The 27,499-nt window shown below is 38.5% G+C and overlaps 1 protein-coding gene across 1 annotated transcript in view; it reads left to right on the top strand.

Annotated features, from left to right (window-relative positions):
- Nucleotides 1–27,270, top strand: part of grik3 (glutamate ionotropic receptor kainate type subunit 3) — a 106,355-nt gene extending 79,085 nt beyond the window's left edge. The window contains exons 10-16 of the mRNA XM_067600936.1: nt 2,559–2,762; nt 8,231–8,454; nt 12,692–12,810; nt 19,120–19,337; nt 22,344–22,569; nt 22,805–23,055; nt 23,800–27,270. Coding sequence (XP_067457037.1) covers nt 2,559–2,762; nt 8,231–8,454; nt 12,692–12,810; nt 19,120–19,337; nt 22,344–22,569; nt 22,805–23,055; nt 23,800–24,165 — 1,608 coding nt within the window. The 3' untranslated portion in view covers nt 24,166–27,270. The remainder of the gene's footprint in view (nt 1–2,558; nt 2,763–8,230; nt 8,455–12,691; nt 12,811–19,119; nt 19,338–22,343; nt 22,570–22,804; nt 23,056–23,799) is intronic.
- The last annotated feature ends 229 nt before the right edge of the window (nt 27,271–27,499 follow it).

The raw sequence follows: 27,499 nt of genomic DNA, 5'->3' as shown, positions 1-27,499 counted from the left end.
TCAGGCTAGAAATGAGAAGCCTGTTTTTGTCTGCCTCTGTCTAAAATCAAGTACCCATGGTTTCAAAAAGTTATGAAGAATTTCGAGTGGTAAATCTGCCACATTTAGTAACTGCAAATGTGAGAATGGAAAGCTTGACAGTCTTAGCAAGAGCAGTTAAGGGGGACGGGGCTTAGCAAACGATCAATTATCAGTAATTCAGATGAGATTTTAATGTCATGTCATGATTATGTTAAGTGGGAAGGCCTTTAGCAAAAAAAGAAAAGGAGGAGGTATATAATGAACTATTCCCTGAGAATGCATTTAATTACATGTTCAGATAGAAAGAACTAGGTGATCCCTCCCCCCAGCTTCACATGGCATTCATTTGTAGATCCTCTGTTGTATGTACTTAACACTGTCACTGGATGTTGGGGCCTTTGTGGAGCTATCAGGGAGGTGCCGACACAGATGTCCCCAGTGCACCTTTTTAGGACAGATATAGGCCTACAAGTTACAACGATAAACACTATCATTATGCCTACATTGGACCACGACGCTGTAATTATGACAAGTGAGGTCAAGGCGGGACATAATTAATGCCTATCAGGTGCCATCTATGTTAATTCTGTCTCAAAGAAGAGAAATGGAACAAGGATTTAAGTGGTGTAATGTTGAACTACTGTACTAGGCAGTGCCAGTGTTTGCCGATTTTATGTTATAACAGAGTGGCATTAATGTATGTGTGTTTATCACCAAGTAGTTCAAGTGTTTCAATTGCATATTAAGTTTCCTAAAAATTTCCAATAATTTTTCCCTTCAAGTGCATTTGAATATTTCTGACATGTTCCTTGATTTGCTATTTCATCGGGAATCATTAGTTTAAGATCATAAAACTGCCTACTTTCAAACTGCTGAAGAGAGTTTCAACTTTAATATCAATCTCCCCTCTTAGCGTAATGACATTGCATCAAACTGATTTCAGTGATGCATGAACAAGACGTCTGACAGCTTTATAGTGATAACTTTGCCGAAGAGATTAAGGCACTTAATGTGTTTTCCCCCTTACATTAATTGTTTGCACTCCATTGCCTGTAATGTCTCTGCGCAGGCCCACCTCCCTCCTCTTCCTGTTATGCACGCCCATGCTGCGACTGTGAGGGTAGAATTGGTATAAACACTTTGATTTGAGTCCAAACCTTAGGGAATAGCAAGAATTGGACGGCTAGAAACAGATGGTAATGACTTTTTTCCCTTAACATGCAAACTTTTTGATCAAGTTAATTGGACAACTTGAGCAAAGTTTGTGGCTAAGCACTTGCTCTCCAAATGCATTGTCATCAAGTATTCATAACTTACTGTTTATTTAAGAGGCCATCCTAATTGTAGTGTCCAAGTGGCTTCCTATTTTGATTGCAAACAAAGATGTTTATCATTTACTGTATGTTTTTCCATGCATTTTCTTTGTTGTAATTTCTGGAATAAATTATGCCCTGCTGGATGTTAGCTTGGTTAAGTCATTTTTAGAGGCAGCACACACCAACAAACAGTGTAACTGGTGTCAACATGGCACCAGCACATGATGTTGTATTTTTTTTTGCCCCCAACATCCACCCTCACCACCTCTGCCTTCCCCCATGAAAAACAATTTCCTGAAAGAATAAAGAGTGCTGTGACTGCCTATTTTCTCCTCTTTGACTGTATCTTTTTACCTTATGCCACACAAGCCACAGCTGAAAAAAAAAAAAAACACAAAGCAAGGGGTCACCTTCACTAGAGAATCAATTACTCTGCTTCTGAGCTCAGTTTGTAAATTATACATCTGGCTATTGGAGGCAATAAATTGTATTACAGCCCTTGCATAAATGGACCAACATGTTTTGAAATGCACAGCGGGATATGCAAGTCTATCTAGCAGGGAAATGGTAACAGGCACTAAATAAAGGAAATCATTTACGAGGAATTCTGGGTTAGTCATTGTCACTGCAGGCATCAGCTCAGTTGCTCTCCCTTGGAGGTTGGTGACAATTGATGAAGGCAACGACGTGGGCATGTTCCATTTCACTGCTGCATTCTGTTCCTAATCAAGCTTTTATACAGCCCAAATTATGAGCAGCCAGGCAGGATATTACTGGCCAGTAAAGAGTGTCAGCTACCTGACCATAAAATGAACCGACCTGTGCACCAGCTATATAGGTCAGCACACAGCAGTGTGGGGGAGACAGTAGGTTGAATTAGCTCAACACTGCAGGCATATTGATAGTGCAAATATTCCTTTGTGCATAACCATCACTATAGAAAACACTGAAATTTAAAAAAACATTTACTGACATTACAGTCTTAAATTAGCTCAGATCTCCTTTTGCTAATACATCACTGCAGAAAAAACCTCAACCCTCTTCCATATTTAAACACTCTCTATACCCGCACGCTGAACTTGAATCTGCTGTCACTGTCTGTTAAATGCAACAGCGTTTCATCAACGCAGATCACTTTGCTTCAATTAGGTGCATGTGCTGAAACAAATTGAAAAAGCTGACCTCACCATTGCTTTTCATTTGATCTTTGTGTGTGTGCAGGAGGAGCCATATGTCATGCTTAAGAAGTCTGACAAGGCGCTGGTTGGGAACGACCGTTTCGAAGGCTTCTGCATCGACTTGCTCAAAGAGCTGGCCAACATCCTGGGATTCACGTATGAGATCCGTCTTGTGCCCGATGGGAGATATGGCTCTCAGGATGACAAGGGCCAGTGGAACGGTATGATCAGGGAGCTTATAGAGCATGTAAGTAGTCTGCTTCACATTTTTCCTTGAAGTAATAGTTTGACATATTGGGAAATAAGTGTACCTGCTTTGCCATGCTTATGTCTGTATGGTAAATATGTTTCCGGAGCCAGCAGCTGCTTAGTTAGCTTTGCTACAATCACAATTAAAACATATTAATTAAGGACCTTTGGACAGACCCAGGCTACCTGTGTCCCCCTGTTTCCAGTCTTTATGTTAAGCTAACAAGCTGCTGGCTCCAGCTATACATTTATTTACCTTGCAGACATGAGAATGGTATCCTTTTCCTTTTAACCTGCTGCGTCTCTACAATTATGTTTTCCATCATCACGCAAACTTACACAAGCATGCCACTGAACTGACTTGCAGGTTATGTCCTCCACTTGGACAGTGATATAGATTTGATTGAGTACAAGTCAGAAAGAGCCCGCAAAGCTGTCACTTACATTTATGGCGCACTTATGTCAAGGTTGCCTAAAAGTTACAAGTGTGTTGATGTGATTCAGTGAGACAAAGCATTTCCTTCAGCTGGAGAAACCAGAGATCTAGGATTAGCATGTAATACTGCATATATTCTAAAGATGCAAGAGAAAACATCAGCAATCATCTTGCTGTTACATGGTGGGCAATCGCTACTGTCTATGTCAAACTCGGAGCCTTAGTGGCCATCAAACAGCCTCACATCAAAGTGATGGTGGCAATTCTTTGCTGGCATTTCATAAGTGTCCCTGTCAGTGCTCTCTCTTTGTCCTCAGCCCCATCAGGTCAGCGCTGTACTCAGCTGAAAACTTGTAATAGCTTAAATGGCATTTAGTGCAGGGAATCGTATGGCAGGAGTCAATGGCTTGGTGCTGAAAGGGTTGGGAAAGGTGGGCTACCACTGCAGCACTTTATCCCTCCATCCAAGCTTTTTGCTAGATCCATGTTGATAACAATAACCTTGAGGGGAACAAATGGATTACTAAAGGCAGAAAATGCTGGCACGAAATGAAGATGCATGACTCCATCATTAAACAGCACGCGCGCTATTTGTTTTAGTCCGTTCTTTGGTTTAAAGGGAGAAGGTGTAGGTGGCCACAGAGAGAGTCTGTTCATTATGTTACGGCTAAATAGAAAAATGAGTGTTGTTGTCTGTGACATAAGGTTTACATGTGTTTTGTGAAGATGTAGCATCTGGTGATTGAGACCTCTGGACTGAGCCTAAATATGAACATAAGCTGTTGAATACACAGACAAGCCAATGAGCAGCTCTGGTTGCCTTTGATTTTTTGCTTTAGAAAAAATATTATAAATTGATGGATAAATACAGTTAAAAAAAATACATATATTTTTTAGAATATGCACATAATTTAGCCCTTTTTAGGTCTATTGCTTTCGTATAGCAGCAGAAGAGAAGATTAGAATCTATACTGCTAGTTATTGCTTTTACTGCTTCTTATCGCATGACCAAGGATGCATGATGTCTTCTTTGTGGATTTTTAGTTGGTTCTATTTTGTGGTCTAGTGCTTTCCTTCTGTATGGATAAGCCGATCGTTATTCATCAGACCTGAAACATAAACTTTAAGGCAAGCTCAAGAGATCTGACCCTGGATTGCTATGAGAGGCCAGTATGGCTACAGATTTCATGAGAGAAAACCACAAACTACATCATCCCCCCACTGAGGTAATAAGTTTGGACTGTATTTCTTCCTAACTCGGACAAAAACTGTTACTGCAAGTTGCTATTTTCCTATATATCTATTCTTCACAAAATTCAATTCATGGAGCATATTGTATACATGACTTGCATTTACTGTGTACACCATATATAAAGAGATAGAGAAGGGAAAAGTAAATGGCCACTGTCATACTTGTTATCTGTTCAATTTGTATTCATATGTTCTTTTCTATTAACCTTTTAAAAACACATTGCCCCTCGTTGTAATGCAGATAGATAAGATGCATAACAGTTTACCGGGGATCAGTGCCTTTACTTAAAAAAGAATCACAATTAGATAAGGTCTGAGGTAGAAAACGGGAAACAGTTGGTTTTAGCTGATAAAATGGTGCTGAAACACAGGGCTCACGCATTCTTCATATCATATCTTCATATCATACTGTAACCCCATAAATCATAGTTGCATTTCAGAATTATAGTTGTAAAATCAGTTGTAACCCGTCATTGATCTCTGTATCATCAAGATTTGTCAGAAAAGGAGATGTGACAGAAATGGAGTAAAGCTCCGTACCAGTGTATATATGTCTTTTTATATGTTTTGATATTGATATGATACATTTATGAGATTTACTCTCCATGTGACTGATGCTTTTGAATGAGGAACTGCAATGTTGCTAAGTGCAACAATTTAGCATTGTGTAACATACAGCCCTTTATTTTGCTCCGTGTAGTCACAAAGCTCACTGCAGTGCCAAAGGGCATTGTTTGGAAGGTGCTAAATGATGCAACAGGCCTTGTTAAACTTGATTTAGTCACAATAGATGATCACTTTAATCATGCTGTGATGCAAATGTTAATAGCGTGCTTAGCGCATCATTTGTTTCTGTCATGCCAATTAATCTTGCTTCGACAGATACACTGGAAGGTTAAAGCCAGCCTACATCCTTTTTGTCTACACAGATAGATAGTCTGAATGAAAAGCTACAGCACTTTATTTCTAGTCAGGTACAACACTCATAGTTTGCGTGTTCATGCCTTAGCTAAGGTTTTTTTTTTTTTTTTTTTTTGGTAATTGAGGGCAGCATGTGCCTGCAAGTGGATGGACAAGTGTGAATTTGATTTTTATCTGAGGCAGCAGGATGAACTGGTGGTAAGAGGGCTGACCCATAGCTGGAAGGGCACGAGTTCAACTGCCACAACGGCAAACATGTCTGTCCTGCCTGCCAAAGCACCCTTGAGTAAATCACTGTTCCAGGCCACCACACTTCTAACCTACTGTTTATGCAAAGCAACAGTTTCTTGATCATATTGTGTATGCTTCATCTTTAGCCCTTTGTATATTCTGATATGAGACTAAATAACATGAGAAGGTTTGGGCATAGCATATTGTTGTGTTGTATGCACATAAATGTCACATTGTGCATTCATTCACCATAGGTTTTGTAAATGCATGTACAACTAGCCAATCGGATGATTTTGCATTCCCTCAGCACCTCTTTTGCAAAAATTGCTGTTATCTGCAGTAACCATTGCATCGCTCAGCAAACTGTGTTTCTGCAATTACAACATACACTAAATCAAAATATGCACTTGTGTCTGCTCTAAATGTTAATAACAACAACAAAAAGAGTAACAAGAAGGTACTATAAGTGCTGTCCAATCCTCATCAGAATTGTGATGCTGCCTATATAGACTGTACAGTTTAAATGCTTGATGAGGGATAGAAAGCTTTGGTTGTGAGAGGTATGTAATGTGTCTGCTTCGAACTGGAGCAAATGCACTCATGTCCAAAAAGAATAACTCATCTCTTTCTAAGTATGTTAAGTGTACAGTCAGCAGATTCAAAATGCATGTATCATGTTAGTTGTAACTTCATGAATCCTCCAGACTGACATCAGGTGAGGAGGACCGCAGGGAGAACACCACTAAGCCCACCATCTGCAAACCCAGATAACACCAAGCCATGTGGCACACAGCAGGGCACTATCAGGTTATTTTGCTTGTGCCCAGTTTGTGTGTCTAAGCAGTAAGCAGAACAAGGACATGCAGCATGTATATTAGCCCTCCGTTGGGATGTCTGGAATTGCATGCTGGTTGATCTTCCGGCTGAGTGGCAGGTTGGTTCAAAGCTGCAGTTGGCAGCAGAGAACAGAGGGAGCAGTATGTGATGTACAAATTTGAATAGTTTAAGAGAGACAGCAGATGCACTGCAGGACGCACTGGTTCTCCCATCTTTCTATCTCTTCAGTGGCCACCGTGTATTTAGTCACCATGGTGCTGGCCACAGGAGCAAGTAATCTGTAGTGTCACACACAAAGTAGAAATGTTTTCTTTTTTGACCTCTGTTTACTGTTGTTTGGCAGTTATCAATTGAATCTGAGGGAAGAGCTGTCTAAGCCACAAGGAAAGTTAAATTCATGCAAGAATTTACCTTGTGAGGCAGCTGGATTCGCAAGTTTCACAACATCACAAGATCACATGAGAATCCATCATGTCATTCTTCAAGTTATGTGCTTGTGACCAATCAGCATGACGAATCCAGCTGCCTCACAAGGAAAGGTGGTGATAGACAGTGAAAGATAGATGGTTCACCCAATCACCTGCCAAGTATTTTTTGAAAGTGCCTGCCCTTTTCCAAACAGTTTCCGTGGACGACTTCTCAGATGGTTCTGGGTAACAAATCATCTGGCGCATCAGGTTAGCTAAGAATAGCCTTAGGGTCTAGAAATGGAATATTCATAATTAAAAAAACCCAAAAAACATAGTTTTTAAAGGTGTTAAAACACTATGTCATGCAATACATCATTTTCCAGTTACAGTTAGTGTGGTTATTAAAATGATACCGTGAATGCATCACTCAACTTCAACCTTTCATCTTATTTTTATTGAACCATCATCTCAAATTCCTGTTGGGTTAGGCCCTATGGCTTTGCGTAAGTTTTGGATCTTATTTTACCTGAAAGTGCTATAAGGTGAACTTTTGTGTGAACAAACCCTTTTCCTCTCCCACTGCTCAGTAGGTAGGAAGTAAAGAAAGAGGTATCCAAGCGTGAACCAAGCAGCTGGTTTCATTAACCTCCTGCCCAGCCTTGGTGCAGGGGAGTTTTGGGGGCAGCCAATATAAATGTTAACCTTCTGAATATGCAGTCCTATGCCATGTCCATTGCACAATGCTATATGGTGTCATATGGCATTCTAGTGGCACCAGATAATGGCTTTGTGGATGGGACTGCTTCTGATTTTGTCTGATACACTAGAATGATGATGTCTTTACTTTTTCCAAAAGGCATCATCGAAAAGAAAAAAACATGTTTATCATGATCAATTTTTACAGCAAATGTCAAAGCCATATAATATTGTAGGTTTCCACACTTTAAATAAAAGGCAACTTTTAAACAGCTCTTGATACATAATTCAAAATATCAATGATATAACACAACTAAGATTCCACTTACAAGAGCATCTCTGTGAAGCTGCACTGTTTTGAAATAAATACTAATGCCACCATGCTAACATTCTCACCATGACAATGTTGACAAGCTGATGTTTAGCAGGTATAATGTCAACCATGTTCACCATCTTATTTTAGTGTGTTCTCACTTGGCATGCTAATATTTGCTAATTAGCACTAAACACAAAATACAGCTGTGGCTGATTTTTCAGGTATTTGCTCATAAACCAAAGTATTGGATTGATTCAAATTTTTATCTGATGATGGTGCTACATGAAAAGTTAACTGTCTAGGTTGGCATAAAAAATACATTGCTGATATGAAAATACAAATTGGATCATCTTCTTTTTCCTCTACAGAGGGCAGACTTGGCAGTGGCTCCTCTCACCATTACCTATATGCGTGAAAAGGTTGTCGACTTCTCCAAGCCTTTCATGAGCATGGGCATCAGCATCCTGTATCGCAAACCCAATGCAACCAACAATGGCTTCTTCTCCTTCCTGAACCCCATGACTCCCGACATTTGGGTCTACATCCTCTTGGCCTATCTGGGCGTAAGCTGTGTCCTTTTTGTCATTGCCAGGTAAGTGAGGACAATGCATGCCATTTGCTGCTATGTATTTGTTCATACATGTCTCCATGAGGTCTTTCAATAGACATAGTAATTTACGCTGTTGTCATTGCAGGCTGTGAATTGAGTATGCTAGCCGGTTTCGCATACTGTGTTAGCTGCTGGGTAGTGATCAAGACAGTTATGTCTGCATGGGCTCTCTACAGCTCAGCAGTGGGAGGAGGAATAGAAAAAGCCCCCAGTGGAGATGCAAAGTCCCATTCAGTGTGCAATTCCTTTGGAATTGGCAATGCAGTTTTAAATGATGCACCCTTAAATGATCATATATATATATATATATAAGAAATATAAGAAATAAGATGCTCAATGAGGCAATAAAGATAACTTAGATAATTATCATATTCAGTACAAAAAGAAAAAATATACACACCTGATGTGAAATGTCATTAGAGCAGGCTATTTATAATTGATCATCAGCACTTACATACAAAAATGAAATTCCTGGCAGTAATAAGTCATACATTTAATATGGATGAAAAGTATCTCACTTATTTTTTTTTTTTTTGGTCATGAATATGATGAATATCCTGTTAGTATCATTGTCAGTATTTCCTGCTGCTTCTCATGCAAAGTGGTGCTTCAGGAAGTTCTAGAAAAGTGGCCGTTGAAAGGAGTTCTGGGGCTTGAGAGCAAACAGCTGCACTCCTCTATGCTCATTCGTTGGTGTGAGACCAAACAAAATCTGGAGTGGCTTCACACAAGTACAAAATCATCTTAAATTGTTGCACTGGTTTTTTAGAGGGCAGCCTAGATAGTTGAAAAGCTGCTCTAAAAGTGCATCATGTGAGGATGAAATAGACTGCAATGAACAATCAGAGGGCAACTTCAGCACAAGTAGGTTATATTAAATGCTGGACAGAGATGTCAAGGTATTACCAACAACATCAGACAGAAAAACACTTTGGCTTTCAAAAGCACTGTGGCACCATAATAGTTATGTTGCCAAGTATTGTATATGTATTTGACCAAAGGCACATCTTATTCCATAGCTGTAGATAAATAACATGACACACAAGATACACAGTAATGCTTATATGCAAGTGAAAACCACTGCTGCCATTTATTTGCTTATACCAGCCTATATATTAAAACTAAGGAGGATTTAGAGCATGTAAGTAGAGAATATATTTTGCCTCATTGATTCAATACATAACCCACACAGAACGTAGAAATACTGGGGGGAAAAATGAATCCACAGATAATACTAAGCTGCTGAGTACAGATTATTAGATGATCGGTAACATGTTGACGTGGATAAGCATTTATGCTCCACTAACTGTGTAATGATGGAGTTTTCTCATTGTGTATAATTTTCTTTTTTGTCACAAAGTAACACAGAGAGATCCGTATAGGTCCATATAGGCACAACTAAGTATATATTCTGGATACAGGATGGCCTGTAGCAATATTTATTTTCCCAGTGATCTGAATTATAGCTTCACTAACCTTGTGACCTTGCTCACAAGCGTGTTCAAAACTGTTTCACGGTAATAATTTAAAAGCAGCCATACTTTGTATTGTTGGAATAAATAATCTTGAATTCTAAAAGCAGTGTGGGTAGTTGATTAAAAGATGCAGTATCTTTCAATATCTAGTTATAGCTTTTTCGAAACTGTTAATAAGGAAAATAGGGCAAATAGCAACTGATTATGTTTCTGCATTCTATCTGTGATAAGATGTATTTATACCCAAGAGTGTGACATGTAAGTTTTCTTTGGGTTTGCTTTGCTTGCCATGTGTGTAGTGTATTGTGTCTGAACAAAAACCACTAATAATGAATGGCAGTGTTATTATAAAGTGAAAATAAATATAGTTTTCTAATGATTAGAGGCACTGAAATGTCAAACGACATGCATGTTGAACCATAAGGCTGTGCAAATTCAATTCAATATAAGGTTTGCAAGAGCCAACATAGCGCTTTTGCTGTGTTGCGTTTGGATGCCAAGCTGTTTCCAAATCACCTCCTCTATGTGTAGGCTGCACTCTTGGCCGACACTTAATAGTGTTGTTCAGCAGACAGGTTTGTATAGGATGGTTCAGCATACAGTCTGAAAGAAAGCTCTTGGCTCTGCTTGCCAGCACAACCTTTTTTAGAAATTAGCAGAGAACCAGGGGTAGCCTTTTGAATCAGCGTTGATACATTGTTTGTGTAGAAACTGCACTCAAAAGTATTGAAAATAGACATTCCTCTTTTTTCTTTATTTGTGCTATGTGTAAGTCCAGTTCATATATACTTTGGATGTGTATAATGCCTCTCTTGTTTTCCTTGCCTCTTCACTATCACATATTATTTGACCATGACTTTCAATTTCACATTAAAGTAAAACAAAATGAGGTTGAAGGAATGAATTGAAATGGTGGAGAGTACCATATTTGTGCAGCAGTTGCCCAAGGCCTCTCTGATGTCTGCAAATGTTATTAAGGGCACATGAGTCGGGAATATTAAGGGAAACACTTCAAGATGGAAACGCTAGTGAGCATATTTGACAGTAGTCATTTTAATGCACAACAAACAACACTTAGGCAACCCAACTTTGGGCAAAAACACTCCCATATTGTTCATCAGTTCAGCTGACTGATTGCTTAACTAAGATCAGAAACTTGAAGGATGGCTGGTTAAGACACATCATTATGGAGCTGCTTCATGATTAACCATCAGTCATGTTCAGTGTCTGATTAAAACAGACTGCTGACATGTTAGAAAATATTTCTGCAGCATGTAATTAGATTGGAGTGTATCTAACTCATCAACAATATAAATTTCAGTCAATTAAATCTTTCCAGATTATTCTCATTGTGGTCCCTCAGAAATCACAATATGCACTCGAGGATTCACCATAGTGGCTTCCAGTGTTGTGGACCATTCTAGTTGCTTATCTGGTTTCAGAAAGAAAAAAGGGGTTCTCCAGCCATTAGCACTTTGTACTATATCTCATCAAAGAAAGAGATATGCCACATTTTGACGATACACTATTAGTAGTCTAAGGGATCTGGTTTAACCCAGAATAAAGAGCCAGAAAATGGTTTTTCATATTATATAAATAAAAGTGGAAAGTAGTGACATTTAGCATGTTTTATCTCAGCATCTGCCTCTGAAAATGACTTGTACAATAAAAGGTGTGCAGCATTTTCAGCAACTGTCACACTAAATGGCAGAGAAATGGAAAGATGCATGCTTTATGGTTTTATGTGACTTTAAGAGGCATCTTAATGCCTCACATTCTCAAATATGACATTTTATACCTTCTGAAGAATGATATTTTTGTGCTTCATTGGTCACCTTTAACTACAAAGCATATAAGAAATAGTTGAGGGGATTTTTAAAAGGCAAAGCTTACCCGGGACCAGTTGATTTTAAAATGTTTTGATGTGACATTTGATAACGGATTGACAAAAAGTAAGTTTTCACATTTATAAAACCAGTAAAACTAGTATGTGTGATGACATTGTTCTCTACATGTTCTCATGTTATGACCACACTCAAAGTAGCTGCACTAGCCAATGTTTTTATGTGAATAATGGATCAAAGGACTATGTATAATGTGAAAGCTGTTGCTCAGTGATGAACCCACAGAAGTGTATCATTCAACTCTGCAGTCCCTTTCAGTTCCATGGCAGCTTTCTAATGTCAGCTCATTGTTTTGGTTTTACGGACCGCAACTTGTTTCCAGCAGCAGTGGGCAGCTGTTTTCAGCGGAAACGTTCTGACTGTCCAACACCAAACGGCAGATAGACAAAGTTAGTGACTACCTGGAGCACAAAGTGGGCCATTTATCAGCTCAAGAGACAGATATTTTTGTCAGGAGTCGGTGGAGACCAAAACAGAGCTTAAAGGAGAGTAAATATTGTGTCTGCTGGATGTGTAAATAGACGGCAGCTAATGTGCTTGTCACAACAAGGTTGTGTATCCAGCTTGTTCTGCTGCCCTCAAGTGGCCAGAAAAAATCAATTAATGCTGCTTTAACTGCTCCTTTGTATAGCTGCTATTCTAATGCAGACATCAGTAGTTTTGTTACTGTTCTGTCCAAACCTGACATGCCTCCAAACTAAAAGCCAAACTCGAAAATAGCTGTAACTTTTAGAAAAGCTCTGTGAATGGTGTTAAGAAAGAATAAAGAAGACATTTTCTCAGATCTTGTAACTGGTAAAGATTTAAAAACAGCTTTCTAACTTCTTGTCTTGTTCTCAGGTTCAGCCCATATGAATGGTACGACGCCCATCCTTGTAACCCTGGATCAGATGTGGTGGAGAACAACTTCACCCTCCTCAACAGCTTCTGGTTTGGAGTCGGTTCCTTAATGCAACAAGGTATGGCGGCAGACACATCCACCTCCCTGTCAAAAACAATACTACCACACCACCACCCCCCTTTTTCCGCTGCACTGCTAGCTCCCACTTTCTGCCTCTTTAACTGACAAGCTCCATGATTTCCATTTCGTGACTGTTTCATAAGACATTTATCTGTCAAGAACAACTGCAGAGCTCAGTCTTACATGACAAAGGCAGGCTGTTGTCACCTACCTGCTGTTTAAAAAAGGAAGAGTGGGTGCCAGGCATTTGTCAGAGATTGGCAGGTGTGGATGGAAAACACTGCTGCATTTATTTCCTCATAACGCAGTTGCTGGCCCTGCTCAAGAGCTTTCTGAGTGTTGGGACAAAAAGGGTAAGTTGAGGGACATGTCTGACAAATGCTAGCTGTCAGCCTTGCTAGAACTGGCTGCTGTGATGTTTCCAGTGCTGCGTAACTTGCACTGAGAATGACCCATTGCAGAGTATCCATACATCTCATCCAATGAGATGACTCATTGGATAACTATCCAAGTTCCCTAACTATTAGATGTCACTGCAATCTGCTTTGATGCTAATGTATAAATCTGAAACTAGGTGTCATATATTTATAGAGATAGAACAAAAGAAGTTTTCTCCTTCCAGTACAAGAACCTAACATGTATTACTAAACCTCCCACTGCAGATTTAATTTTACCTTTTCACTGAAAACCAAAGGGATACAAATAGGTTTTCACTTGCTAGGTGTCCCTTAAAGGAACAGGTAAGCAGATGAGGGCCCAGAAATGACATAATGAAGTCAACTGTGGAGGAAAAAGACCCAAGTAATAAAATGTTTAACCTCAGTGTAACAAGACAAATCAAGGAGGCTTAGTGAGACTCAGCAGTGGATCTTTGCCCGTAAGGATAGCAAACACATTCAGCAATTCATTAAGCACAGAAGCTCGGCAGCACTCTTGTGAAACTGCATAGCAGCTCTGCCAATTTGCCGGTGCAGGCAGAGGGCTATGAGCGTAGCACCAGTGTGCCGGGAGGGAGAGCAGAGAGAGAATCAAAACAAAATGAGCTAGTTAGTAGCCTATATTACTAAACAGGGGAGAATTCTCCATTATAATTTGTACTGTGGCTCACAGTGTTGTCGGTCAATTTCTAAACTCTAGTGTTTCTCATATTTACTGTACAGTAGATGAATGAAGCAGCTGCCAATCAGTTCTTATTGACAGTTCCCTGAATAGAATTTTTCTCATTGGGATATCGAAGTTAATATGAGGTTCATGGAATTTGCTACTATTTCACAATGAATGTTTTCCCGGCAGGTTTTGCCATATGATGACTATGAACATATAATACATACTTTTATTTATACTGCAAATCTTTATATTACCATTTCTGTATGTGTTTAAGTAGAAGAATTTAAAAAAATATCTTAACAGTGATTTTGAACATTTAATTTATTCCACTTAAGAATGACACCGACTAATTCTGACTTTCTGTGACACCCATTTTGTGCTACAGTACCTTGTAACACATGCTGCAAGGTGGTATTTGCAGCGAGGTATATTTTGTCTGTGTCACATAAACAGGCAGCCCGTGCTTGTCTGCCAAACACGGTGACAGCAGCTGAGACGGAAGCCATTTCCTTGACATGTTTAAAATGCAAATGGATGTGTTTGAGGGGATGGGAAAAAAAAAATCTACCAGCTTGTCTGTGGGAGGGAGGTGTCATAGACAACACAAAGAACACAAAATATGAGGAGGTGCAAAAGCAAACACTTTATGTACTTCAAATGCATTCCTGGGGGTCTCAGTAGGCTTTTGCTCACAACAAACATATGTCTGATCATTTCCTGTAAATTGGTTTCCCTGTATAAAATAATTTTTGAAAGTATGTTTGATTTATGAGTTGTCTTATTCCCAATTCTTTCATTCTCTGACATTATTCCTTCATTTTCTAAAATATATTTCTTCTCTAAATATTACCAAGATCTAAATCTTAAATCTACAATATTGTTTTCTTTATTTACTACTTTATACAAGAGCTAATCTATGGTGGCATTTGTTTTGTGGTTTAAAAACAGAAGTTGTAACTTTGCCCCTTCTTTAGATTCAGAGCAAGATTTACTTGCAATGGAATAAACATTTCCATTCACAAGTGCCATTATTTAAGAGCAATTAACAACTAGTAAAAGCCTCAAGCTCTAAAAGGGAGTTTTTGTGTGATGACTCCACAGAGAGAATGCTAAGTGCAGGTAATCATTCTCATGGGAAGGCCTGGTTTTCTCGTGTTAAGGTGAGGCATTGCTAGTGGGGAGAAACACTCCAGAAAACCTGAGCATCATGTTTAGCACGATGCACCACTAAATCCACAGAGTACATCCTTTTCCCAGACTGACAATTCAAAACATTAGATGCAAAACATTCTGCTTATTTATTCAAAAGAGAACAGCAGTGTCAGAGTGATTTCTTTATGATTTCCTCATATGATACAGAGGTTGGTTTTAGACTAAAGACATACAGTATCTACTGTTCTAAACACTAAAAAAATTGATTGACTTCTGGAATAGTTTCAAACTCACAGACAACTTGGAGCCTAAAACACTGACAGTTTCCATCAGTGTTGATTAACTAAGAATATTTATGCATACTGAGAAACTGTTGAAACAGAACAGAAGTCCTCAAAACATATCATAAGTCTGCTTGAGAAAATACATGTAACAGGAGACAAAGTAATAATCTTGAAGATTTTCATTTAAATAAATGTCTGTTAAGTCACTATTGCCAAATGAGGAACGCAAAGATGATTGAGCCTATGGCCCACATTCCAGGGAAAAATCACAAGTGATGCACAGTTAGTGACATGTTTTCTATCACCAGGCAGTGGTTGGTCCGCCAAAGAGGGTAGGCGGAGCTATCGCAACAGACTTGCTCTTCAACTCACCTGTGTGTGAAGCGGCATACTGTTTTTTCCAGTCTGGGCTAGCATTGACGTCACACAGGCAACACTGTTTGGATCTCTGGAAAGTGAGGTTCCAAAAACACACCTGCAGTTACCACTTATCGCCATAGGTGGCGACAGAGAGAATGAAACAAATATCTTCGAGATTGTTACTTTAAAAATGCAACAGCACAGTTTTTCTCAGACTAAAAGAATCTTCAAAATTCAAGGATCATTTTAAATGTTTTTAAGAGTTGAGCTCTCTTTTGAAGCTAGTGAGTGGACTGGCTCAGGTGAGTTTTTGAAATATTGTTACTACAGTGAGCTTGCTTCATATTAAAAAAATAAACAGTTGGATAAACAGTTGGAAACAGTTGATAAATGGATAGTAGAACCAGGCATAATGGATGTGTGTTACTGCTGGATATTTATAAAATGATGGCGAACGAGATGCTGTAGTGAGCTAACATTTGCGATGCTGCATTAGATTAGGTAGCTAACATTAGCTACTTCATAGCTTGTTTTCCTGCCCAACAATATAACATTATATGGTGTACCTCCCTACAATTTAAGGGAATACCTTGACATTACAGGTAATACGCTAATTTGCTTAATTGCACTTTCCAAGTGCTAGATGAGAAGATCAACCACTCTCAGATCTGTCAACATTAAGTACAGCGCTAGAGTCAGGTGATTACCTTAGCTTAGCATAAAGACTGGAAACAGGGGGGATAGTTTTTCTAGCTCTCTCTATGAGACTGTAAAATATTACTGATGAGGTAAAGTCAGCGATTCTAACCCAATACACTATTTTGTCAAATTCAGCAAATATCTCCTCATGGTTTGCTAGCTTTCCGTTCTGTGTGTGCGCTGAAAAAAAATCTGGTGTTCACACACATCACTGGCTCTTTAAATGGGCATGTAACACAGTGTCTTGGAGTGAGCCACACAACACCATTCCAGCCAATCAGCAGGGGACGTTCGTGCTCGTGCACAGGACAAGGGGAAGTCATCAGAGCAGCTGTCTGTGTGAGGACATGACAGTCTCCCGTCTCCAGCACTCGTGGCCAATTCATATAGAAAGTGTTTTCTCACGGAACAGATACACTTCCATTTTATTAAATGTGTCAATCCACACTCAATCCAAGACAGTCTCACCAAACTTATTAACCGTATCAATGAATCAATAAATACAAATACTGTCGATTTCTTCCCGTGGAGCCGACATGCAGACTATTTTGGTTCAGTAAATTTCTGCTGTCAGTCAGCCTGGTGAAGGCAGTTTGTCCGGCTGCTGTCCTCTCAGTTCTCCAGGAACTGCAGCTGTCAGGCGGCTGCTTTTGTGGACAGAGATACTGAGCACAGGTCGAGTGAGAAGTGGGGAGGGGGCAGTGAGGTGGTGAGTGTGGATGGACTGTTCACATGAAACAAAACTTTTTTTCCGCTTTTGATTAAGTGTGAGAGGAACAGAAGTGACTCTACAGCTGGCATCGCTCTGAATTCTGCCATCTTTCTCTTTAGGTTGTTGCCTTGGCAATGTGTGTCCATGAATTTGAGGGGTGGAGCTTCTGAAAGAGCATAAAGGGAGGGGTGTGTTTTTTTGGGTGTTTAGTTCAAATATCAACAATCTTTCTCCAGAATGACTGACTCTACCTTTAAAGCACCTTCTGCAGGTCTTTTATTCATTTAAAAGTATATTCTTAAATTACTTTGTAAAGCACTTTTTGATTGCAAGTGAATTCCTGAACCTACCACTCCACACATCTCACGATAATCTCTGCACTTCAGTGTTTTGTACCTGTAAATATAGTCTAGTGTGAATGAGCCGTGCAGCAGTCTTTGAGATAGATGAGATGTTTTGGTTACTGAAATAGTGTCAGTATCATCTCCCCTGTAAGAACATTTATATTTCCATGGTTTACAAGATAGGAGTCCTTCTTCAAGGAAATGTATGGCATATTGACACTGCTTTATTTTCCGGGCACCATATGACTGATCTGCTTTTTGTATTTATATTTATTAGTGTTGTGATGCAGTGCTATATACTGTTCCCTGCTGACAACAGCGCTTTATAGTGGGGAATTCAATTGAGTTGCTTGACTTCATTTTTAGTGCAACCAGAGAATGCATCTGGGTGTTCCCTATCTGAAGTCATAGTGAATTAAGGGATGGTGCCTTCTTGCCTCGTTTGTAACCATGTAGTCTTTGTCAAACCACAAAGGACAAATCCAATCAAATTTGGTAGAAGAGGTTAAAGAGCTGACCACTCTGCCCCCCTTCTGTGGGCTTGTTACTCTTCAGAATTGCCCTCATAAATCTTCTCAGTAAAGTAACAGAGTGCACAAAGCACAAGGGTATTTTAAAGGTTGTCAGAGATGAGATATAAAGTAACTTTAACACCAGTCAGTGAGCCATTGTAAACATAGTATTACTCAGCAGAGGACTACTCAAAGTCAAGGCTGATGCAGAGGTGCACTGTCAGTCTGTCTAGGTAATATATATTGTTTTTTCATTTCACATTTTTATACAGGCTGTGATAATTTGTTAGTAAAACACATTCCTGTGTACATCCAGTAATCCTGATAAGCTATAAAATGACATCATAGGATTAATGTTAGAAATGTTGATTTGTGAATTACATGTGACATTTCAAGAAAAGACATTCAGTGACTTTGCATTACTGGATAAATAGAGTCTCTCAAACTTATTGATTTTACTTATTAACATATGATCTGACATCTCATATCCTTCATTGATGCTGTTATCACAGATCAACTTACATGCCATCTGTTTTACCAAAACTCATTTCACACAAAAGACCCAGTAATAGACTAGGATCAACTGCAAATGCCGTTAATCCTCACTAGATACATCTAAATTGGTAATCTAATACCAGCAGTGCTTTAGCAGTAGAAAGCTGTTGAGTGTGATTACAGTACGTGCAATTATAAAAGCAGCAAATACCACACTAATACTAAACCAATCTAGAAATATTAGATGTAGAGATAGTTTTTATATTCCCTGGGTTTTTGATATATGTCACTTTAAACCTATTTTGTTTTATTGTTGTCAAATTCTAAAGGCTTAATGAATTAAGAAAGGCTTTTATGCCTAATATAGAAGCCTGGGCAATATACAGTTACACCAGGCTCTCAGCTTGTTGTGTGCGTTCTTAGTTTGAGCTAAACTGCCAAACTGGCTTCATTTTCTGTTTCCTCACTGACAGTGTACCTTGATCAACACCAGCAGCAATGCCAATAACATTTGCAGGCTAATTAACAAAAACTGAAGCGATAGTAATGTTTCTGCATTAGTTGAGTTCGGTTACAGTTTTGGCAGGTGCACTTTTAGATAATTAATGGCTCAATCCTCTCTTCACTTTGTGTTGCATACAGGCTCAGAACTGATGCCCAAAGCCCTGTCAACCAGAATCATTGGTGGGATCTGGTGGTTCTTCACACTCATCATCATATCATCCTATACAGCTAATTTAGCAGCTTTTCTTACTGTGGAGAGAATGGACTCGCCTGTGGACTCAGCTGATGACATCGCCAAGCAGACCAAGATTGAGTATGGTGTGGTCAAAGATGGAGCAACTATGTCTTTCTTCAAGGTACAGTACAAACAATAAAGAGTGGCTATTATTGAATCAGGCTATTTTGTCATTATGAATGTTCATATTTAAAAAAATAATACAAGCTAAGTCAATTACAGAAGGAATGATGTAGCTGTAACATATGTCAACCACAATGTTGTCATAAAAATGTGTTCCTCGCTTATTTCACAGTGTGATAACAGTTGTACTGTAGCTGAAGCATGCTAAGCACAAACATGTACAGTGGTAATAATGTAAAATTTATGTGTTAAGAAATGAGGCAAGATGTTGATCTTGAGTTTTTATTTGACTTTTCAAAAACTTTTTTTTTCCTATATAGTAGGCCTATATTTCCAAAGAAAAAAAATCAATTCCATTCCACAAAAGAGACTACATATTATATATCTATCTATCTATATATATATATATATATATAAGTATATATATATATATATATTTCCAGTTAGATCTTAATTCCCAAAGCAAAGGCAAATTCTTCAGCTTCTCCTCTTCTCTACACTGTTTGATGTGTTCCTCCATAATGATTTTTTTATTCCGAAGTTTCAGCGTTTGCCTGCGGGGTCTTTGACTTTATTTTATTATTTTGAGCTTTGCTTTAGATGCTGCTGCTGCTGTGGTGCTGAATAACACATGTAACAGAGTTACAATTTCTCCGAGTAAGAAAATGAAAACACTGCACATTTCTATTGAAGACAGTCCATAAGTTTATGATATTTAATAGCAAAATAGAAAGAAAAAAAAAAAGATTCTTCCAGGGCATCTGTCTGCCCTAGTTTTTATGCCTCCAAAAATTGGTAGTTGAGTATCTCATAAATACTGAATGCTTCATTGTTGAGTTTGCTGAATGGTGTGTATATTGGATACTCCAGCTTTGATTATATAATTGGGTTAAGGGTTTTAGCTGATACCATGTACGTTTAAAAAAAAAATAGAGGTGTCTTGAAATTGCAATCCATTGTGAGCTGCTGATCACAACAATATATTGTAAAATTGCTTTCTCATTGTATTGGTATCTCATGAATATTAAATATCTTGTAATGAATCATTTTGCATCTAGATCCAATTCAACACATTGACCGTTTGAAATAAATCAACCTTCAGTTCTTCTGAATAGCTGTCTAAAATAAAGTTGTTTTAGAAAATTTTATGTACTTTGATCAGTTGCAGTTGTGTTTGTCGCATCAAATAGAGGGAGACACAGGTGTCTAATTACCTCATCAGAGCTGCAAGGCTCAAGTGCCCTCTGCTCCCTCTTGCTTTTACAGAAAGGCCTAATGATGTTGACTCAGTGAGGCAGAGAGGCATGATAAATACTGAGGAGACCGGGGGAGGCTTTGCAGATGTATGTAACAGGATGGATTTGGTCCTAAACTTATTTTACGGTGACACTGTTCTTTTTTTTTTTTACCGTTGAATCTAATCAAATGTGATATGAGTTGTAGCTTGAGAAGAACCCACTTTAATGACAAGTCAGCAGAGAGCAATTGATATTATTAATGTGAAACCACTAGTCAAACACTGCACCAGATGCAATTCTGTAACTTTTCTGCAAGAATACATGTCAAGGGAGAATTAGTCGATATTGTGGTTGTGGACTGGCAAAATCCACTGGTCAGAAATATTTGCCTGTAGACTTTTATTCTGATTCTGACTTGATTCACTACATCCAAGGGCTGCAGAAGGTGTGTTGGATTTGTGTATCTGAGAGATCTGTTCTTTTTTTGTCATTTCATCGTTCCCACTCACATTTAATCTGAAATCCATCACGATAGTCTTCAAACATATAATATATGTTCACTTCTACTAATTTATTTCACCAGCAAGCAAATGTTTTAGTGATGACTGACCAGGGACAGATTATCTAAATACCAGTTGATCCGATACGTCTGTAGCGTAATGATTATGTTGAATTGCATTAGAGGCATAATCAAAGGTTTGCAGCCACTGCTTGCTGGGAGCTGCTACAGAGGTTGTCACGTCACCTGAAAGCCCTCTTATGAGGAGCTGTTGTTTCGTTAAATTGCACTTTGTATTAAGAGCGGTGAAGGGCACAGCTAAGCAAGCCAGCTGTGTTCTAGGAAAGTAGTTTTCATCTATGGCTGAAAGGGTGAAAGACATTTCCGGATGTGGTTATAGTTGTCATTTTGAACTCTTAGCAGAAATAAGGGGTCTACTGGTAAGCAGTCTTTATCATGAGGCCTCTTTTAAATTACACATTGCTATAATGCAAACTAGCATCAATTGTACTAAGTTTCCATTTTTCTGTCTGACCTCACCTAAAAGAAGAATCATTAAATCTAGCATCTAAAATGCCAACTTGTCAACACCTGCCATATCTCCTACTTGGTACTTTTATGTTTTAATATCATATCTCAGTTTTAAACAACCAGGACTATCCTTCTATTGGAGTTATACATAATGGACGGCTTCTTATAATAGCATCTTTCACAATTTGAAATGGCTTATAGTCTTTAGACAGTAATTATCTAGGATTAGACATGGCATAAATGTGACCTCATATAAAACTGCATGAAATACCACACAGCCTGATGCAAGACTAATGGAGAGGCTGCTTATTGCTGCTTCACTAGCACTTATGAGAATAGATGTGCACAAAGCTTCAATTTACTGTCCTTTTAATCCTGTGACAATGGAGATCTGTAATCATATAAATATATTTGGTCATTTACTAAAAAAAAAAAGTATTCTTAAATGCTATAAATGTGCAAATACAATTCTGATCAGGCATTTTAAAAATACCCATGAAGATATTCTGCCAGTCACCAGGACTACAGAGGCACTAGCAGGATCTCTTGGTTAGCAGTATCTTCAGCTTTAACACCTTGGGCTATAATGTTTGAAAGTTCTTTTGTTCAAGCTCAACCCCCTTTTTAAGTGCTAAAAGCATTGTATATTTTTCAACTACTTCTTCCTCACCTGCAGCCCGGGAGATTGTTCAAATGAGGTTCAAAGGCACTTTTTTTTTTCTTCCATCCCTTACAGAAATCTAAGGTTTCTACTTTTGAGAAGATGTGGGCCTTTATGAGCAGCAAGCCAAGCACATCACTGGTGAAGTCTATTGAGGATGGGATTCAGAGGGTGCTGAAGTCAGACTATGCTCTCATTATGGAGTCCACCACCATCGATTACATCACTAGGCGGAACTGTAACCTGACACAGGTGGGAGGGATTATCGACAGCAAAGGCTATGGAATCGGCACTCCCCTTGGTAAGACCTGTGAATGTCCATAGAATACATTTGAGGCTACCAGGTCATAGAAAGTTATGCGTTGCCTTTTGAAAGATGAGTGTGAAGGCTGGCTTGTCAGTTAATGCATCAGCACAAGATGTTTTTTTTTTAGCTACCAGTCAGACAGTATGCCACAACGTGTTTATGAACCTTATTATCACAGAATCCAGCTGGTGTTTCTTCCAAAGTAAAACAAACCTTATGTTGCTTCCAGGCTCCCCGTACAGGGACAAAATCACCATAGCAATCTTAAGCATCTTGGAGGATGGGCGCCTACACATGCTGAAGGAGAAGTGGTGGAGTGGGAGCAGCTGCTTGGATGAAGAGCGTCGCGAGACAGGCCCCATGGGTATCCAGAACCTGGGTGGTATATTCATTGTGCTGGCATCTGGCCTAGTGCTGTCTGTTTTTGTGGCGATTGCTGAATTCATCTACAAACTAAGGAAGACTGCAGAACGTGAGCAGGTATATGTCCCCATAAATCGCATGCAGAACGCTATATAATTTGATGTTTACTCTGTGATTATGATGTATGAAGAAAATGAATTACATACAATACATTAATTACACTCCACCAGGATTTTAGTTTATTTCACCTCGATTTTAGCAGTGAAGTTACTAACCATGCCTGTTTTGCTATGATACTTATTCTACATAGCCTCTAAACCAAAGCTGTGCTCTATTCATGGCTTTTAGTTCAAACATGTTATAAAAGGATTTGCATGCCTTTGGCTAATCCCTAGGAGTACTTGGCCATAACACCACAACATTTACTTATTTTAACAGGCATAATTGCAAATTGGAGCATAGAGAATTAATCCATTATTAGTCATTGGAGATGTCAGAATAGCATGAACCCTTTACTGTTGTAAATCACTAATTTGAGTCATACTAAGTGAGTAGCTGCATGCATGCTCATGCAGCGTACTTGTTCATTCTTTCTGACACAGCAGCAATAATGAATCGTGTGCAGGTTGCATGTGGCGGTGGTGCAATTTGACATTGCTGTTAGCCAGGGACGCACACACATACTGCACACACACCAGTGTTAACACAACATGAATGTTATGCTGTAATGCATTTTGTGCTCTTTAGACTGTCGACACTCTCTGCTGTCAGAACAATTTAAAGCTAAGGCATTTACCCCCCGTCCCTTTCCCCTCTTCTCCTTCTTGCTCTCCTCCCCGCATCCTCCCTTTTTGCCCAGAGGTCTTTGTGCAGTGCCATGGTGGACGAGATCAGACTGTCGTTCACCTGCGAGAGGCGGGTGAAACACAAGCCTCAGCCTCCAGTCATGGTGAAGACGGATGCAGTGATCAACATGCACGCCTACAACGACCGACGACTCCCAGGAAAGGACAACATGAGCTGCAGCACTGGGATGACTCCCGTGTTCCCGTGACAATGCGTTCTCCCCAGGGCAAGAACCTCCTGAGCAATGTGTCAGGGGCGGTGCCAGAGACTAGAGACAATGGCATAGACGGGATCATCAGATTCACCATTAACCACAGTGACATGGGGACACTAACAAAACATGGGCAACTCAAAATGGCAGCATCAGCCACGCAGGTATGACAACATTCAAAGCTGTATTCAAAACCACAAGAGGTAAAAGAAATATTTGGGGGAGGTTCTAGGATTTTTTTCCGTTCCTGAGAAGGGAAACCCAAATAATCAGTTTCAAGTCTGATGTTTACGTGCGCAAAACAAAAACACAAGAAAATATACATTAAAGGAATCCTCAATCAGTGGAAAGACTGAGAATTTATTGGGAAATACGGACTGAAGCAAGAAGAAAGGCTTTGTTGAGAATGGCAATAAATGACAGATATACAAGGAGGAAAAAGGAAGAGCAGTTTTCATTGGAGATCAGTGTTGCCACATATTAAGTTATGACATCAAGTTCTTACTTTACTCCTGTTGATTTACACAAACTCCTGAATGGCCTTTGACAACAGAAAGTAATGTTACCTCAAACATGTTGTCTAGGCTCCAACGGTTATCTTTGAGTCATAAGCTGCAGGATATGAGACTTGAAAGCTTGGTTCACAGTGACACATGTGATAACTTGGACTACACATAATTAGGAACACACATTCAGTATCTGCAGTATCGTTCTTGATGGAAACCCATAGAAAGATATAAACAGTCCAACAATAAATATACATTTGATGAAGTTGTGACGTGTAATTAACTATATTGTTACACACAAGCAATTAATCACTGATGCAAGGCAAAGCTGGAATGGGGAGATGTTGAAAACAAGAGATTCCACCATAGACCATTGTCTACATGTTGTCATGGGATTCGATTCATTTGAACAAAAGTACATTTTATGTCAAAATTATTTTGTACATGATTGAATTTTAAATCAGTTAAAATATGTATTGCCAAAGATGTGACCATTCAACAGAACTATATACAGAAAAGTACAGGGCCAGACTGCTTACTAAGCTTTTCAGAGAGCACCCATCTTGTGCTCAACGCAAAGCAAATTGGAGAAGTCTAAATAGGACTATTAAGGGATCTTCCTTTAACAGTTTTTCCAACCATGCAGGGTAATATGTATCCAAAGTAAATTGTATTTGGCACAGTCATGACATTGTATTTTCTGGCTTTGCAAATCACCTCATCTCAAAGTATTACAACACTAATGTAAAACAATCATTGCTAAAAACATAAGAAAAAGAAAATCAATGGATGGACTTCCTGAAGCAATGCCTTTGTTAAAACATTTGCGGTTCTGGGTAATAACAAAAAAGGAACTGATTTTTAAAGTTTAGGTTCACTTTTAAAAATTGTGAAGATGAAGTGGTAGCATGTCTGTAACCTGTATGTACAAAATAGGATGGAAGGCATTCGATCAGGTATTTGTTTGTTTAATTAAGAATTGTAAGTCACAGAGACAAAAGGTAAGAGACTGTGACCTTAACCTAACTAAAGTGCATTTTTTAGTGCATTTCATTGTGACGTATCCATCAAACTAAATCCATGTACTGATATACATTTCAACAGTTAATTTCTAAGTGTGATCTTGGCAGGTTTTTGGCAGCAAACTGATTGTTTTGCATTATGTGCATCATGAAAACTGGGCAAGAGTTTGACTTTGAAAGGAAAGATTTTGAAGACTGTCTATCTCAGACTAGAAAGCCACAGGCCTTTTCTGTTTAATAACCTAATGTGGACAGAGTAAATTCATACTTGTTGTGTGAACATACTGAAAGATAATGTGTGGTGAATAGATAGAAGAAAGATGATGATTTTGTGTGTTCATGTTGACCTGAATGCCTGTTGAATAAGTGTATATCTTCAGCAAGCGTCATGCCGTAGGAAGATTCGAGGAGTCTGTAAGCTGCTGTCACCTGGGAGCTGAACCAACAGCAAACCTCTGTGAGGTTTACGTTGTCGATACATCGAGACAAAAAATCGTAACTGTCTATGATTCAAGGAAACTCCAATCTGTAAAACTTAGCATTGGTTTGGTAGAGATTCATTGTATAATTGTTTATTGATTCCCTTCTGCAAAGTAGAGTATGTAGATAAGATCAGCAGGAGAAAATGTATTTTGCTAAATTTATACTGTTATAAATGAATTCTGTTCACAGTCAAATATGTTATAGATGCTATTTATTTCATTAGAGAGGTCACTTTAACCTACTTCCTCACTTTACCCCAGATCCACAGCCCTAAACCTTGTTTATTTATTGAATGGAAATGCATTATATTATGGTATATTGGATTACTATCATCCAGATGGGAAAATGTATGTAAATCTTCTTTTATGGTGGCTAATATATTTCTACAAGGTGAAGATGAAATGGAAATATTGAGCCTCCCCAAGAAATTAGGGGACACTCCCTTAGAGTAGGGTTTATCTTATGTAACTGGATCTTTACTCCTCTTGAAAACCCAATTAGGCCCTGGTCTAAAGTATGGCTGCGGCTGAAACGTGGTTATACTGTATTACTGTTACCCCTCATGTGTACTGTAGCTTTTCATGAAGGTGATTCAAAGACTCAAGTTTGCTTGTATTTCACTTCTGTAATATGTGAAAATAATTGAAAATTTCATCATAGTCAAAATTATTTGAAATCACAACAGAGTTTCTGATTTGGCTGATTCAGTCAATTTGGTTACTGAATATACACATCTTTTTTTTTTTTATAAATTAATGTGAATAATAATGTCATTTTACACAAAATTGTATGAAATGTGAGAGAAAAGTAATGCAAAATGTAAGCTACATAACCTGTGTTCCATTAGCAGTGTGTGATATGAGTTTTAATTTTCCAGCAGTCACGACAGTATGCCTTTTTTATGTATACCTTTCTTTTGAGTTGCACAGCTTCTATCATTTGGCAGAAAACCTCTCAAACAATACGATAAATATGTTGGTGCCAACCAGGGTTTTCTTTGTGGACATGCAGAATTTCTATGAATATAGTTTTTGTAAGGTTTTGTAAAAAAAAATGGAAAAAAAGATTTTGTTTTCCTAGTAACTGTATGTGTTAAGAGAACATTAGAATAACCAACATCTGAGTAAAAAACATGGGGAAATTCAACAAAATATTATAGAAAAGCTATTGAATTATTTTCTTTTTAACACACTGTGAATAATTCAATTGTACAGTTTGCTGTATGGGTTATATGAAGTTTTAAATAAAAAATACAAACTATTTATATCTCTTGTTGAGCTACTGCTTTATTGGTGTTGTGTTACAGTGCTAAATAATTGTGAAACATAGATTTAGCTGGTAAATTGAAATGTGTGTCCCCTTTTTTGAACAGAACATTGTTAATATTGATGATTGAATTTTGATGTGCTGTAGATTAGATTAGATTTTAATGACCCCATTGGGTGATCACAGCACATAACAAGATACAGATATTAATAATTTAAACATAAAAT

Source organism: Thunnus thynnus, chromosome 10, assembly GCF_963924715.1.
Source record: "Thunnus thynnus chromosome 10, fThuThy2.1, whole genome shotgun sequence".
In the NCBI taxonomy this organism is placed as follows: Eukaryota; Metazoa; Chordata; class Actinopteri; order Scombriformes; family Scombridae; genus Thunnus; species Thunnus thynnus.
This window is presented reverse-complemented; position numbering and strand designations above follow the sequence as displayed.